Source organism: Sorex araneus, chromosome 3 (assembly GCF_027595985.1).
Source record: "Sorex araneus isolate mSorAra2 chromosome 3, mSorAra2.pri, whole genome shotgun sequence".
Taxonomy (NCBI): Eukaryota; Metazoa; Chordata; class Mammalia; order Eulipotyphla; family Soricidae; genus Sorex; species Sorex araneus.
The window spans coordinates 214,949,378-214,962,429 of NC_073304.1; the positions used below are offsets into that span (position 1 = coordinate 214,949,378).

Genomic DNA, 13,052 nt, shown 5'->3' on the forward strand with positions numbered 1-13,052 from the left:
CCCTTGCCAATGGCCTCTGATTATCTCCAATATAGGAGGGAGGCTTGGGAATCCCACTTTGGAGGAGGAAAAATTTCCCCTACTCAGAAATTCTTGATTCCGGAGAAACTGTAGTACAGGCTATGCACGCCTTTGGGGATAGAAGGAGGGAATCAAGTGAGGGCTGCAGGCAGGAAAGGGGTCCCGACAATCAGGCTGGAGTCACCCCACCCTCCAGCCTATATTCCAGAGAAAGGAATGGGTAGCCCTTTTTCCTGTGCCCTCTCCCTTGCCAAGAGCAAGTGGTACAAGCTAGAACTAGGGCTGAGGGATGCCTGGAGAATCCTCAACAGCCACCCCCTTCCAAGGAGCTCGTGGTCTAGCCGGAGAGCCAAGGGAGAAACCCAGGCACAGACCTTCCCGGCCCTGGGGTCCTCTGGGCAGGAGACTCTGGCCTGACCCTCAGACCCTAGAGTGGCGGAGAAGCAGGATAATCAGCCCAGACTTAGAGGAGACTGGAGTGGAAACCGGTTTTCAGAACCGGAGAAGCTGGCTGCTGCTTCTTTGCCTCTTTCTTTCGGAAAACGATGTTAATGTGCAGAGAACTCTTCAGGATCTGTAGTCACACAAACCCACGGAATAAAATCTTCTTCTTTCGAGATCCCTGAAGGAGAGGGTGTTGAGAGATCTGGGGACACTGACACACCTTCCCCTTGAGGCTGTGGGGCCTCAAGGCACGCAGGGGTTAACTTTTCTGAAAACACAATTAACTTTTTTCTATCCGGTGTGGAGGGGGGGGGGCTATATTTATTTCATCTCAGGGTGGGGGGTAGGGTGGTCTCACTGCAAAATGCTCCCTCCTCCCTCTGAGGCACAGACGCCACTCGCAAATCCTACGTAGGTGGAACAGGAGCAGTTGTGTTGTTGGAGGAAGAGAGAGAGAGAGAGAGAGAGAGAGAGAGAGAGAGAGAGAGCGCGAGAGCGCGAGAGCAAGGAGAGGAGGGGAAGAAAAAAAAAGGTTGATAGGTTTGTGCGCGGGTCCCTCGTGCGGGCTGCGCTCCTCCTGGGTGCTATTTGACAATTCCTGCCTCTGCCATTGGTCAGTGTTGGATCAGATGGTTGTATTTCCTTCTGGCCCTCACTGGCACCTCGCCATCCCCCCTCAGCTAAAACCCAATCTCAGATATACTACTAATAGGCGCGGCGCTCGGACTATAAAACACAACAAATCATAAACCCGGCGGAGCAGCAGCGGCCGTGCGCGCCTCCCCTCCCAATGAGTTCCTATTTCGTGAACTCCACCTTCCCCGTCACTCTGGCCAGCGGGCAGGAGTCCTTCCTGGGCCAGCTGCCGCTCTACTCGTCGGGCTATGCGGACCCGCTGAGGCACTACCCCGCGCCCTACGGGCCCGGACCGGGCCAGGACAAGGGCTTCGCCGCTTCCTCCTATTACCCGCCGGCGGGCGGCGGCTACGGCCGAGCGGCGCCCTGCGACTACGGGCCGGCGCCGGCCTTCTACCGCGAGAAGGAGTCGGCCTGCGCGCTGGCGGGCGCCGACGAGCCGCCCCCGTTCCACCCCGAGCCGCGCAAGTCCGACTGCGCGCAGGACAAGAGCGTGTTCGGCGAGACCGAGGAGCAGAAGTGCTCCACCCCGGTCTACCCTTGGATGCAGCGGATGAACTCCTGCAACAGTGAGTGAGCCTGCTCGCGGCCCCCCGACCCCTGGGCCCCCGCCCCCTCCCCAACTAACCAGGCTTGCCCCCCACCTCCTCCCCACCGCCGCTCCTTTCCCGCAGGCGGCTGGGTGGGCATCTCAGGAGGCTCCCGGAGTTGTGAGGGGCGTCTGCCGGGGGGTCTTCTGCCCCGCGTTCTCGCCCACCAAGAGTTTCAAAGTTTGCAAAGTCCCAGCTGCCCTGGGAGTCAGGGGGAGCGCGGGGGGCTCTCTGGGAACGCCAGGCCAGAGGCCGTATTTCCAGTCAGGGATGGGGTACCCCCCACCTCCCGCAGTCACTGGCTTCGTTCCCCACCCCGTGTTATCCCCCCCTCCCCAGTCCTGGGCAGGCCCCCCACCCCGAGACGATTCCATTAAAAACGGAGTGCGTCATGGGAAGGGGGCGGCGTGACGCTGGCGAGGGCGAGCCGAGGCTGTCCCGGACCATGTTTCCCTGGAGGTCGGGGGCTGGGGATAGATGAGGCACCCGGAAAGGGGTGTAGGCAGAGGAGGGAGGGAAACGAAGGGGAAAGAAAGCGCCAGGGAGCAGGCGGAGGCGGAAAGAGGGGGCGGCGGGCGCCGGGTCTCAGGCAGGATTAGCAGTCGGCCTTAAATCCCCAATTGATGTCCATTAGCGGGACACGAAAGTGAGGAGCCGTTAATGCCGACTCGGGATCGATCCACGTCATTACGGATTAGGGGCCGGAATCTATCACGGGATGGGGGGGGGGGGAGCGAGATGGATGGGTAGGAAAGCTGCGGCTGGGAGACCCACACCTGACCGCTCCTTCCCCGGCCCCTCCCCCTCGGCTCAGGTGGGATTTTCCACGGCGCCTCCCCTCCCCCACCCGAGGCGCAGGCCTGGGAGACCCGGAGTAAAGCTGGAGGGGGCGCTGGAGGAGTGAGAAAGGGGGCACTGGGGACGGGGCCCCTAGCGGAGGGCATCCCAGGATAAGCTAGAGTCCCCGACTGCGGGTTGGGGGAGGGGGCGGGGGCGGTTGAGGTTGGGGGGGGGCTCGAGCCCCGGTGACCCCAGGCCTCAGCATCTCCTCTCTGCGTAACAGGTTCCTCGTTTGGGCCCAGCGGCCGCCGGGGCCGCCAGACCTACACGCGCTACCAGACGCTGGAGCTGGAGAAGGAGTTCCACTACAACCGCTACCTGACGCGGCGGCGGCGCATCGAGATCGCGCACGCCCTGTGCCTGACCGAGCGGCAGATCAAGATCTGGTTCCAGAACCGGCGCATGAAGTGGAAAAAGGAGAGCAAACTGCTCAGCGCGTCTCAGCTCAGCGCGGAGGAGGAAGAAGAAAAACCCGCCGAGTGAAGGCGCTGCAAAGTGGAGGGGGCGGGGTGGGGGAGTGAAAGGAGAGGTCGGTGGCGAGCCAAGGGCATCGGCGAGCCCCCTGAGATGGCTTTGCGGGCGGGGGGGCTGGGGGGAGCCCCGGGAGCCGCTGTCCAGTATGCGACAGGCTGGGCCCAGCGCTCTTTTGCACGCCTCCCGCCTGCAGAGCCTCCTGGGGGTTCGGAAGCCGCTTGAGCCCACCCAGCACCCCTCGCGACTCCCTCCATCTCCGCAGAGCCAGTCTCGGCCCCATCCAGGCTCCCTCATGAGAACTGAGGACTGGACTCACTTGATGTTTCCCGGAAGCAGAGCGAAACGCTCTTGCCGTGTCCTGTCTCATTTCGTCCATGTCCCCTGTGCACGGTTCAATGGTAGATTCGCAGGCCCCTCGGCAAGGGCCTCGAAGACTCCCTGACCCCAGACCTCGCTCCCATCCCCTCCCAAAGCCACTGGAAGGAGCACATACTACCTAGAAGTAAGAAGAGGAGCCTCAGAAGAAAACAAAGTTCTATTTTATTAATTTTCTATGTGTTGTGTTTGTAGTCTTGTCTTAGCTCTGGACGTGAAATACTTCGGTAATAATATTAATATTATTAATAATGATAATAATAATAAAGATGTAAAAACTCGCCGTTCTGTCACCTCTGCTCCTCCCCTGTCACTCTACTCCCCACCCCTCACCGTCACCCCATCTTCCTGGTGCCGGAAACTCCACAGCAAAAGCTGGAGCCCTGGTCGGCCCCTGTGGGTCCGCCGACTCGGAAGTTACAGTTGAGATAAAGGCTGCGTCGTAGCTGTGCCTCTGAGGCCTGGATCCTGGCTGACTTGGGGGGCAGAGAAGGGTCATTCTCCTCTTGTTCTCCACGGTATCCTCATGGGTTATTGGCACTGGGGACACTTCTGAGGCCCCCTGAACCGGAGCTCCTCCAAAGCTGAGCCAGGCGGGTTTCCTGCAGACTCTGCTGGGCTTGTCTGACCGCATGCTGGCTAAGGCCCCTGGCCTTTGGCCTGGTCTGCGTCGTTCTGGCCTGGGGCCCCTGGCCTGTGGCTCTGGAGAGTAAATTGGGGCTACTGGGTGTCTGCCTGCAGCTGAGGGCCCCAGGGGGCCTTTCTGCTTCAGCGGGAGCTCAGAGACAAGTAGGGGAATGTGAGCTGCTTGCAAGGGTGCCTGGGCCAGTGCTCTGTTCTCCAGGCTCCTTGGAGCCTACAGGGCAGGGGGACCAGGTGATGGGCAATTTGGTCTCATCTTCTCAAACCAAAGCGACCAGTCTTCTCCCCACCCTTGCCCTCATCCAGACAGCAAGCTGCAGACACTGTTTTTCTTGCTTTATCCTCCCTCTCCTTTTTAATTTTTTTTTTATTTTTAAAGAAAATAGCCGCCCAGCTGAAGGGCCCCAGCTGCGGCTGACTCCCGGCCGCCCAGCGCGCTCAGCAGGGCACTGCTGGTGCTCTCGGAAGCCCTTCCCAGGGAAGGTGTGGGCTGCTGCCGGGGGATATTCGGAAACTACCCAGCCGCCAGGCAGGCTTTCCTGCCCCTGCCCGGGGGCCTGAGTAGGGGGACAATAGCCAGCATCTGGTGAGAAGGCAAAAGGGCTTTGCCTTGATCTCAAACTCTAGGAACCATGTTGGATCCTGAGCCCCAGGCGCAGCTGTGCCTCGCGTCCTAGCAAGGAGGTTGCTTTGCCTGAACCAGCCGCGCTCCTCCTCTGGGGTCCCTGTCCTGCTCTGCTATCCCTGCGGCCTGGCTGTGGTTGGAGACAAGGCCAGGGGGACAGCTCAAAACTTCCTTTGGGAGCCTGGGAAAAGTAGAAGCTTTTCCTGCAAGTCCTGGACCCAGCCTCCCTCGCCAGCTTGGCCTGGACTCTGCCGATCCAAGATGCTGAGGATGGGCCAGAGTACCAGGTCAGGAAGCAGGCCAGGCCCAGCTCAGGGGGAAATCCATTGAAATAATTGTTTTTCACACACATCTTCCAACCCTCCCCCCTCATTTCCGTCCCCAAGTCGCCGACCTACTTTGCCCAAGAAAGGGAAAAAGCAAGTCAATCTTTGATCATCCATCCCGAGTTAAAATAAGAATAACAACGGGGTTAGGGGGAAGAACACAAATAGAGATTAACTCCATCCCCTCACCCCGAGTGAGTAAAGACTCAACCAGGTCCCTCCAATAAAAGATTCAACCCCACGGGGAGCCTAGACCGGGTTCCTTTCTCGCTGGGCGCTGCTTGGAGCTAGCAAGGAGGCAGCCGTGGCCGCCATGGCGGTGTGTGGCCCGCGCTCCCGCCGATCGCCGGGAGGTGGCGCGCTCTGCTCAGAGGCCGCCGCCAACCTTCTCCTGTTTCTCCCCCTTCTTTTCCCCCCCTCTCTCGGAGGCTCGCATTGAATCGGCCCTAACGATTCTCGGATCGTCATTATTTGTAACCATAGAGCATGAATTACCTCTTGAGGTCATCAGCGAGAATTTACGACTGGTCAACAAAAGCACGTGATTCCCTAACGCCCCCCCATCCCCCTTCCAACTCCCCCCCCCCATATTTGGCCGCATACATAGCAAAACGAAGTACAGTGCATCGCTATAATTCATTAATACATCATAAATCGTGAAGCACAGGGTTATAACGACCACGATCCACAAATCAAGCCCTCCAAAATCACCCAAATGAGCTCGTACTTTGTAAACTCCTTCTCGGGGCGTTATCCAAATGGCCCGGACTATCAGTTGCTAAATTATGGCAGTGGCAGCTCTCTGAGCGGCTCTTACAGGGATCCCGCTGCCATGCACACCGGCTCTTACGGCTACAATTACAATGGGATGGACCTCAGCGTCAACCGCTCCTCGGCCTCCTCCAGCCACTTTGGGGCGGTGGGCGAGAGCTCGCGCGCCTTCCCCGCGCCCGCCCAGGAGCCCCGCTTCAGGCAAGCGGCGTCGAGCTGCTCCCTGTCCTCGCCTGAGTCCCTGCCCTGCACCAACGGCGACAGCCACGGCGCCAAGCCCTCTGCTTCGTCCCCTTCCGACCAGGCGACCCCGGCCAGCTCCAGCGCCAATTTCACCGAAATAGACGAGGCCAGCGCGTCCTCGGAGCCGGAGGAAGCGGCGAGCCAGCTCAGCAGCCCGAGCCTGGCTCGGGCGCAACCAGAACCTATGGCCACCACCACCGCCGCGCCCGAGGGACAGACTCCGCAGATATTCCCCTGGATGAGAAAGCTGCATATCAGCCACGGTAATTCTCTTTCTCTCTCCTTTTTTGTTTCTTCCGCTTTTCTTCTCTGCGTTTGGGCTGGGCTGGGGTGGGGAGGGGGACAGGAGAGCTTGGCTTTCCCTCAAATATAGATTTATATTTTTCCAAAGAGGGGGGGAGTCTCAAAAAAGGGTCCCCGCTGCTCTGGGGACAGAGTCAGAGAAGGTCTTTGGAGCTGGGGTGGGGTGTTGGGGAGGAGTATTTTTACTCCCCTGTTCACAGAGGCGGCTTAGGTTTTATCCGCTCAGCTGCTGGAGCTTTAGGATGAAGAATAGGGGTTCTATAACGTGGGTAAGGGTCCTGCTTAGCCGCCCCCCCCCTTTTCCCCCCACAAGGTGGAGACGGCCGCCAGCCCTGGAGGGACCAGGAGCAGTCTAAGGAGCTGCTTTCCAGGGCAAAAGTGCAGCGTGCTTTGCCTCCCTCCCAGGGCGGGCAGCCGCCCGAGCCCAGCCGAGGGTGAGGCTCAGAGAGGGAGCAGGAGACAAAGCCGGGCGCCTCCGCCGGCGGCAGAAGTGGGGGCTGCAGGAGAAGGGGGTGCAGAAAAAGAGCTTTGGCTGCAGGGCTAGGGGATGGACGGGAGCGGCGGAGAGCTGGGCGCCGGGGACGCCTGGGTCCAGTTCCACGCCCCCCTCCCCACAACCCCCCCCTCCTCCAGGGTCTCCTCCCTGAACCGGAATAACGTTGCCTTTTGCGGCTCTGCTCTGCCTGCTCCAGATATGACCGGGCCGGACGGGAAGCGGGCCCGGACCGCGTACACGCGCTACCAGACGCTGGAGCTGGAGAAGGAGTTCCACTTCAACCGCTACCTGACTCGGCGGCGGCGCATCGAGATCGCCCACGCGCTCTGCCTGTCCGAGCGCCAGATCAAGATCTGGTTCCAGAACCGGCGCATGAAGTGGAAGAAAGACAACAAACTGAAAAGTATGAGCCTGGCGACAGCCGGCAGCGCCTTCCAGCCCTGAGCCGTGCCGGGAGGAGCCGGGGCGGCCCCCGTACCCCGTGCCGCCCCTCAGCCCCCACCCAGGCCTTTCCAACGCGTCCCCGCGCTGCAGCCGCCCGCTGGGGACCGGTTCCCAAGAGCCGGCCTCGCCCAGGCCTTGTGTTATGATTTTTCGTTTGGTCTTAGGTCTTCCTGTGGCTCCCTCTCTTCTGGACTGGTTATCTTGTTATTAATTGTTAATAATGATAATAATTATTATTCCCCCCATGATCCCCAAGTCCCTGCGCTCACCCCCCACCCCAGCCAGTGTTTCTGAATGTTTGTGGTTGCACTCCTACCCCCAGGAAAAAAAAAAAAGGAAAAAAAAAAAGAAACTCGCATGTTTAATGTGACACCCCCCCTCCCCAATCTGTGTTCTTCTAACTTATTTATAAAGGACAGATCGCTGTATTTTGAGTTTCAACTTGAAACTTGTCTGAGGGCAGCTGTGGAGGTGGGGTCGAAGAGGCACAGCCTCAGGGCCCAGCTGAGCTGGCCTGGAGATGCAGGCCTGGCCGTCTGTCCTCCTCTCTGCCTCTCTCCCCACTCCCCAGGCCCAAGTCCTCCAGTGGGTCCAGGGGTGGGAAGGGGCCAGGACACACCAAAGGGGTGATGTGGAGAAGAGGGGAGGAGAAGAGAGAGATTTAAGTTCGCTGTTTGGGTAGGCCCCATGAGGCCTGGGGTGAGGATGGACAGAAACAAAAATAATTCTCAGTGTAAAACGTCTTGTGTATTTCTCTGTGAATCCATGGGTCTGGTGTGGAGGGCCCCCACAAAGCTTGTAAATATGGGGACAGGCTGGGTCAGACCCAACCCCCTCCCCCTGCCCATTGCGCCTGGAGACCATTTGTAGTGAGCGAGTGGGTGCTGTGCTCCCTGTAAAATCTGTCTTTGCCGGGCCTGTCTCAGTGATTCGCTTGTGGTATTTGTTTGTAGCTTTCCTTGAAGTCAAATAAATGTTTCCCCTACTCCACTGCCCTTCCACTTGTCTTTTCTCTGGGGGCCCCCATCGCCCATGCCTGGGCCCACCCTCCGCCCTTCCTAGTAATTCTGGGGGAAGGAAGGCAGGGGTTCAGCCCCTCTCAGCCTCCTCAGTCCCTGGGCAGGCCAGCAGTGCCTGGACCAGGGGACACCTTCTGTGCCTGTGGGACTGAGAGGCCCAGAAACCCCAGGTGGGGCTGGGGCAAGGGAAAGACTGACCTAGACTTCATCCTGGCCTGCCACCAGCTGCCCAGAGAAGCCTCTGGAAACCTCAAGGCAGGTAGTTGGCGCCTAATTCTTAAGCAGGAGACTCCTGGCCTTTGGGGGAGTGGTACAGGCCTGGCCAGCATGCCTGTCCCCTGCTCCAAATCTCAACTTAGTTCAGCCACCCATTAAAGCCAGAAAAGAGAAATAAAAGGAAAATCAGCTCCATTTCAAAGGTTTTCTTTCACTCTTAGTCTTCTCTATACTTCTCCAGAGCTCCCTCTCTCCAAGGGCCCAACTGATCTTTCCTCTCAGTGAGGAGTTTCAGGACCCTCCTGAAAGACATCCTGATCCCCCCTCCAGCCAGACTGGCTCAGGGCCAGGGCCCAGTCCTTCTCCATCCAAGCCAGCCTCCACCCAGAGCTCCAGTCACTCAGGTCTGGACACTTACCGGGTCATTCCCTTCCAGCTCGGCCCAACTTCTTACAGGACTGGGGGGGAGGGGAAGCTGGTGAGGAGGCAGCCGAGGGTCCTGGAGGCTCTCCTGGGCCCTCCTTCCCCTTCACCCCTTGACTTTGTCCCCCTTTGTCCATAGCAAACTATCCCAAAAGTCGCTATGACATTTAGATGTCAAATGGATAGGGGTTTTATCTCGAAGTTAGATCGTAAAAATCGCCGAGAAGTCAGACAGATACCCCTCACTGGCTCGAGAAAGTCACGTGAGGTCCATAAAGTTAGTTTTATGGTTTTGGGGAGTTGACACCGCGCGGTATATTTCACATTCTCCAGAATGTTAAGTGACACTTTAACTGCTCGCTGTGGTGGGGAAGGGCAGAGGTAGGTGAGCGCTCTCCCAGCCCAGAAGGCGGTGGCTGCAGCCCGGGCCCAGCTCTCCGCACCCACAGTAAGTTGCTTCCACCTTCCGCTTTCCCCTCCTGCGATATGGGGGCTTGGAACTGGGGGGTGTGTGCTTGTGGAGGGGAAATTTTGCTTTTGGCAGGGCTGTAAAGTAGTGTGTGGGGGAGAAATTTAGTCTACATTTTATACCAAGTTCTGACAAGCTGGGTGTCATGAAATGGGGGTGCTCGGTTGACTGAGGCCTCTGCTGCAGGGGTGATTGGTTTCTGTTTGCAGGAGCGAGCTGATTTATTTTGATGGGGAAGAAAACTTGCGTGGGTTCCTTCGAGGGGGGCCCCTAGGAAATTCGGGGACTGTGGAAAGAAGGGCCCCTTGTTGGGGGGCACTGGCTGCCGGGCATCTTCAGAGGGACTTCTCTCCACCCCCAGGAAGGAAACTTTATGGCATGCATTTGTCAGGGATGTGTGGGGCGCGCCGCTGAGCACTTTTATCTGGATACATCTGAGCTGAGGAGAAGCACCGACGAAGGGAAGAAGGGAAGGCTGAGGCTGCTGCTGGGGCCGCCTGGCACTGGGACTCTCTAACTTTAGGCTATTTGAACCCCAGGAAAAAAGGGGACCTCTGGTTCTACTTCTCCACAGCCATCTGAGGCTTATTCAGCTCAGGAAGCAGGCGCTTTTGCACCCAATTTGTTCCAAGCCTTCCTCCTTGCTTGGCTCGAAGATGGGTGCTGAGGTCAGCCAGGAGCGGACAGAGGCAGATGATTCTCATTTCCAAAGCCCGTTTGTGGCCAGAAGTGAGGAGATTGGGAGAGCTGCTTCCTTCACCCAGAGGAGGTGGGTGCTTCAGGCCCCCCTCTGACTAACCTTTAAATGATACTTGCTCAGAAACCCACACCCAACTGTAGAGACGAGGAAAACCGGGAGTCAGGAGCTGGAAGGGAGAATCAGAAAAGCACCCTCTTTTATCTCCCTCTTCCTTCTTGGCACCAAGAGAAGACCCTTGAAAGCCTCTGTTTTAAAACCCCACAAAACCAGAGGGATTCCATGCTTTGCCCCCCCCCCCCATTATTTTCTGAAAACATGTAAGCTGCTTCTGAAAGTCAAAGGCCTCTTCTCTGCCAGCCCCAATTTTTAAATGTTGAGGTTTAACTACCGTCTAATTCCAGTTTCTCCAACCCTCTATCGCTTGGTTCAGCTCCCCACTTCCTGTGGCTGGTCCCTGGCATCGGACAGGTGATACCAGAAGGGACCTGTGATCTTTGGGGTGGAGCGGGGTTCCAGGAATCCCTGAGCTTCTCTTTAAGAGGCTCCGGGCTCCACTGGCTGCTCAGCCCGGGCCTGAGCCGCAAGAGGCCCTTCTTTGGTTTTGAGACTGAAGAAAGCAGAGAGTTTGGGGTCCTTCCCCTCATGGGAGGACACATTTCTTCAAGAGCTGGATGGAGTGTTCCTTGGACCCCAGTGAACTCCCTAATACAATTTAGAGAGCGAACCTCTCCAGGCTCCCCTTCTGGACAAGGCAAGGGCAGGGCGTTGAATGGGGAGCAGAGGAAGAGTGCAGCCACACCAATATCACCCGGGGCCTCCAGGGAAACCCCAATCCTATGTGCCCCTGGCCACCTTCCAAAAGCCTAGGCCACCAGGCCTGAGCCCGAAGATTTTTTTTTTTTTTTTGGCCCGTCTCTCATGTGAGTTCTGCAAACTCTGATAAAGAGCCTGTGGGACCTGCTGCCCAGGGACATCTGCCCGGCATATCTAGACAGATTTTCTGGACTGGAGAAGAGCAGCCCTGGGGCGGGGTGCCCACTTCCGAAGCCAAGGCCAAAACCACTGCCTGCGGTCTCCTGTTCTCAGGGGCATCGTCCAAGCTGGGCTTTCCTCTTTCTCACATCAGGCTCGATGGACAGCAGGGTCCCCTGAACCCCAAGAAGCATGCACTGGGGGAGGGAGACAGAGGAGAGGTGAGAAGAAAGGGGGTTCTGATAGAAAGGATTCCAGCCCCCTGCACTCCCTCTACCTCCTGATTTTTCCAAGAAGCTTTCATTCTCGGGAAGCTACTTCCTTCTCCAGGACGTGGCTCTCTCTCCTCTCCCACCCACTTCCCCTCCGTGGCGGGTTAAACCTCTGAGCTCCAGGCCTGCACCCTCTGGCTCGAAGTGCCTTAGCCATCCCTCTAACCTCTGGCCTGGGGCAGGGCCCGGGGGAAGCAGCAGCCAGAGATTAAGGCTCCGGGTTTTCTTTCCCCCTTCAAGGCCAGCATAACCACCTCAGTAAGCAATTTGGTTTTGATTTGGGGGGTCCATATAGGATTGTTTTATTTGGTTAATTTTTTTGTTTGTTTTGGTTTGTTTCTCTGCACCCGACTGTGGGGTGGGAGGAAGTATAAAGAAGTGTAAACAGGAAAAGCAGCTGGGCCTATATTTCATCGGCTTCCTTTCCATAACTGCAGCGGGGACACTTAACCCTTCCCTGGCTGTGAGAACCTATTCGCCCGGGGCGGTGGGATAGGGTGTGGGGCCCAGATCCAAGTGCAAGCTCCTCTATGTCTACTTCTTTTATTCTGGAGTGTGGAGGCTGGGAAGAAGGCAGGGTTCAGGGCCAGGGAGAAGGCATCCCCCATCCCCCCACCTTCAGTTTCTTAGAGAAAACCGATGGCTTCTGCTTCTGCCTGTGTGGCGCTTGGGGCCCAAGCTGGCTACCTTGGTCAGAGTTAGCAAGAACAGCTCCCCTCTTAGGGTGAGACCGCTGGTCATCCTCTTCAGTTTTGAAGTTTTTCAAACTAATCGGATTTGGAGGCTGGGCTCTGCCCAGGGCGGGATTTATCGATTGTTGCGGGGCGCTGTTACACATCCATATTAATTAACCCGGACACAGCCTGGAAACCCAGTTGTTGGGGGAGGGGAGAGAAAGGGAAAAGTGTGTGTGGGGGGTCCCTTGAGGAGAATGAACTTTTCTCCCTAAGCACACCAGTGGCCAGATTGGAGAGACCTTCTGAGGCTTGGTGTCCCTCAAATTCCTAGCAGGGGGTAAATAAGTTGCACCCCAAATCTAAGTTTCCTGGGAGCGGAATCACACACCTAGGCTGAAAGGCTTCTGATCAGTTATGTTTCCCCAGGCCTCGGGAGGATGGAGCCCAGGCAGATGTCCCCCGTGCGACCTTTCTAGAAAGGCGAACCCCTCCTTCCCACCTTCCTTTGAAGTTTTTCGAAGGTAGAAGCATTTTATGGTTTTGGGGGGGGCTTGTTTTATTTTTGTTTTTATTGGTGGCGATAGTGACGGCCTTCCTCTCCCTCCAAAAAGTGATTAAAATCTGTTAAAGGATTTAATTAAGAGAGTTAAATGAAAAGGAAGGAGGCGCAAATGAGTTGGGGGAAAAAAACCCACACCAAAGCTATTCTCAACGATTAAATCGCCATTTTAACAATATAATGGAGTTTGCATCCTGAAAGGGGAAATCAACGCTCATATCTCATCAATAATTCATAGAGTCTGGGATCACGCAGAGGTCAGCAGACGGGGGCCGCAGCGCCGGCCTACCCCGGGCTCCAGCCACTGCCGCATACATTACGCGCCGTGAGCCGCACCGCCGCAGCCACCTCCGCGGCTCCCGGGCGGGGGCCGCCCACAGGTTGAGGGCGAATTATCGTGGTTTTTTAAAATTTTTAATTCTCGCTTTTGGCGAATTTACATAAGAGTGTAGGTTGCAAGAGGAAGTGGCGGGGTTGGGGTTGGGGACGTTTAGGAAGCTGGAGTGAACTGGGTT

General features: G+C 57.3%; 2 protein-coding genes across 2 annotated transcripts; both read left to right on the plus strand.

The window, feature by feature from the left end:
- Nucleotides 1-1,255: 1,255 nt before the first annotated feature.
- HOXB6 (homeobox B6) lies at nucleotides 1,256-3,014 on the plus strand. The gene is made up of 2 exons (XM_004608699.2): nucleotides 1,256-1,670; nucleotides 2,755-3,014. Exons 1-2 carry the CDS (start codon nucleotides 1,256-1,258, stop codon nucleotides 3,012-3,014), a joined length of 675 nt encoding a protein of 224 aa, XP_004608756.2.
- A 2,674-nt stretch (nucleotides 3,015-5,688) lies between these two features.
- On the plus strand, nucleotides 5,689-7,230 carry HOXB5 (homeobox B5). The gene is made up of 2 exons (XM_004608700.2): nucleotides 5,689-6,250; nucleotides 6,983-7,230. Exons 1-2 carry the CDS (start codon nucleotides 5,689-5,691, stop codon nucleotides 7,228-7,230), a joined length of 810 nt encoding a protein of 269 aa, XP_004608757.2.
- The last annotated feature ends 5,822 nt before the right edge of the window (nucleotides 7,231-13,052 follow it).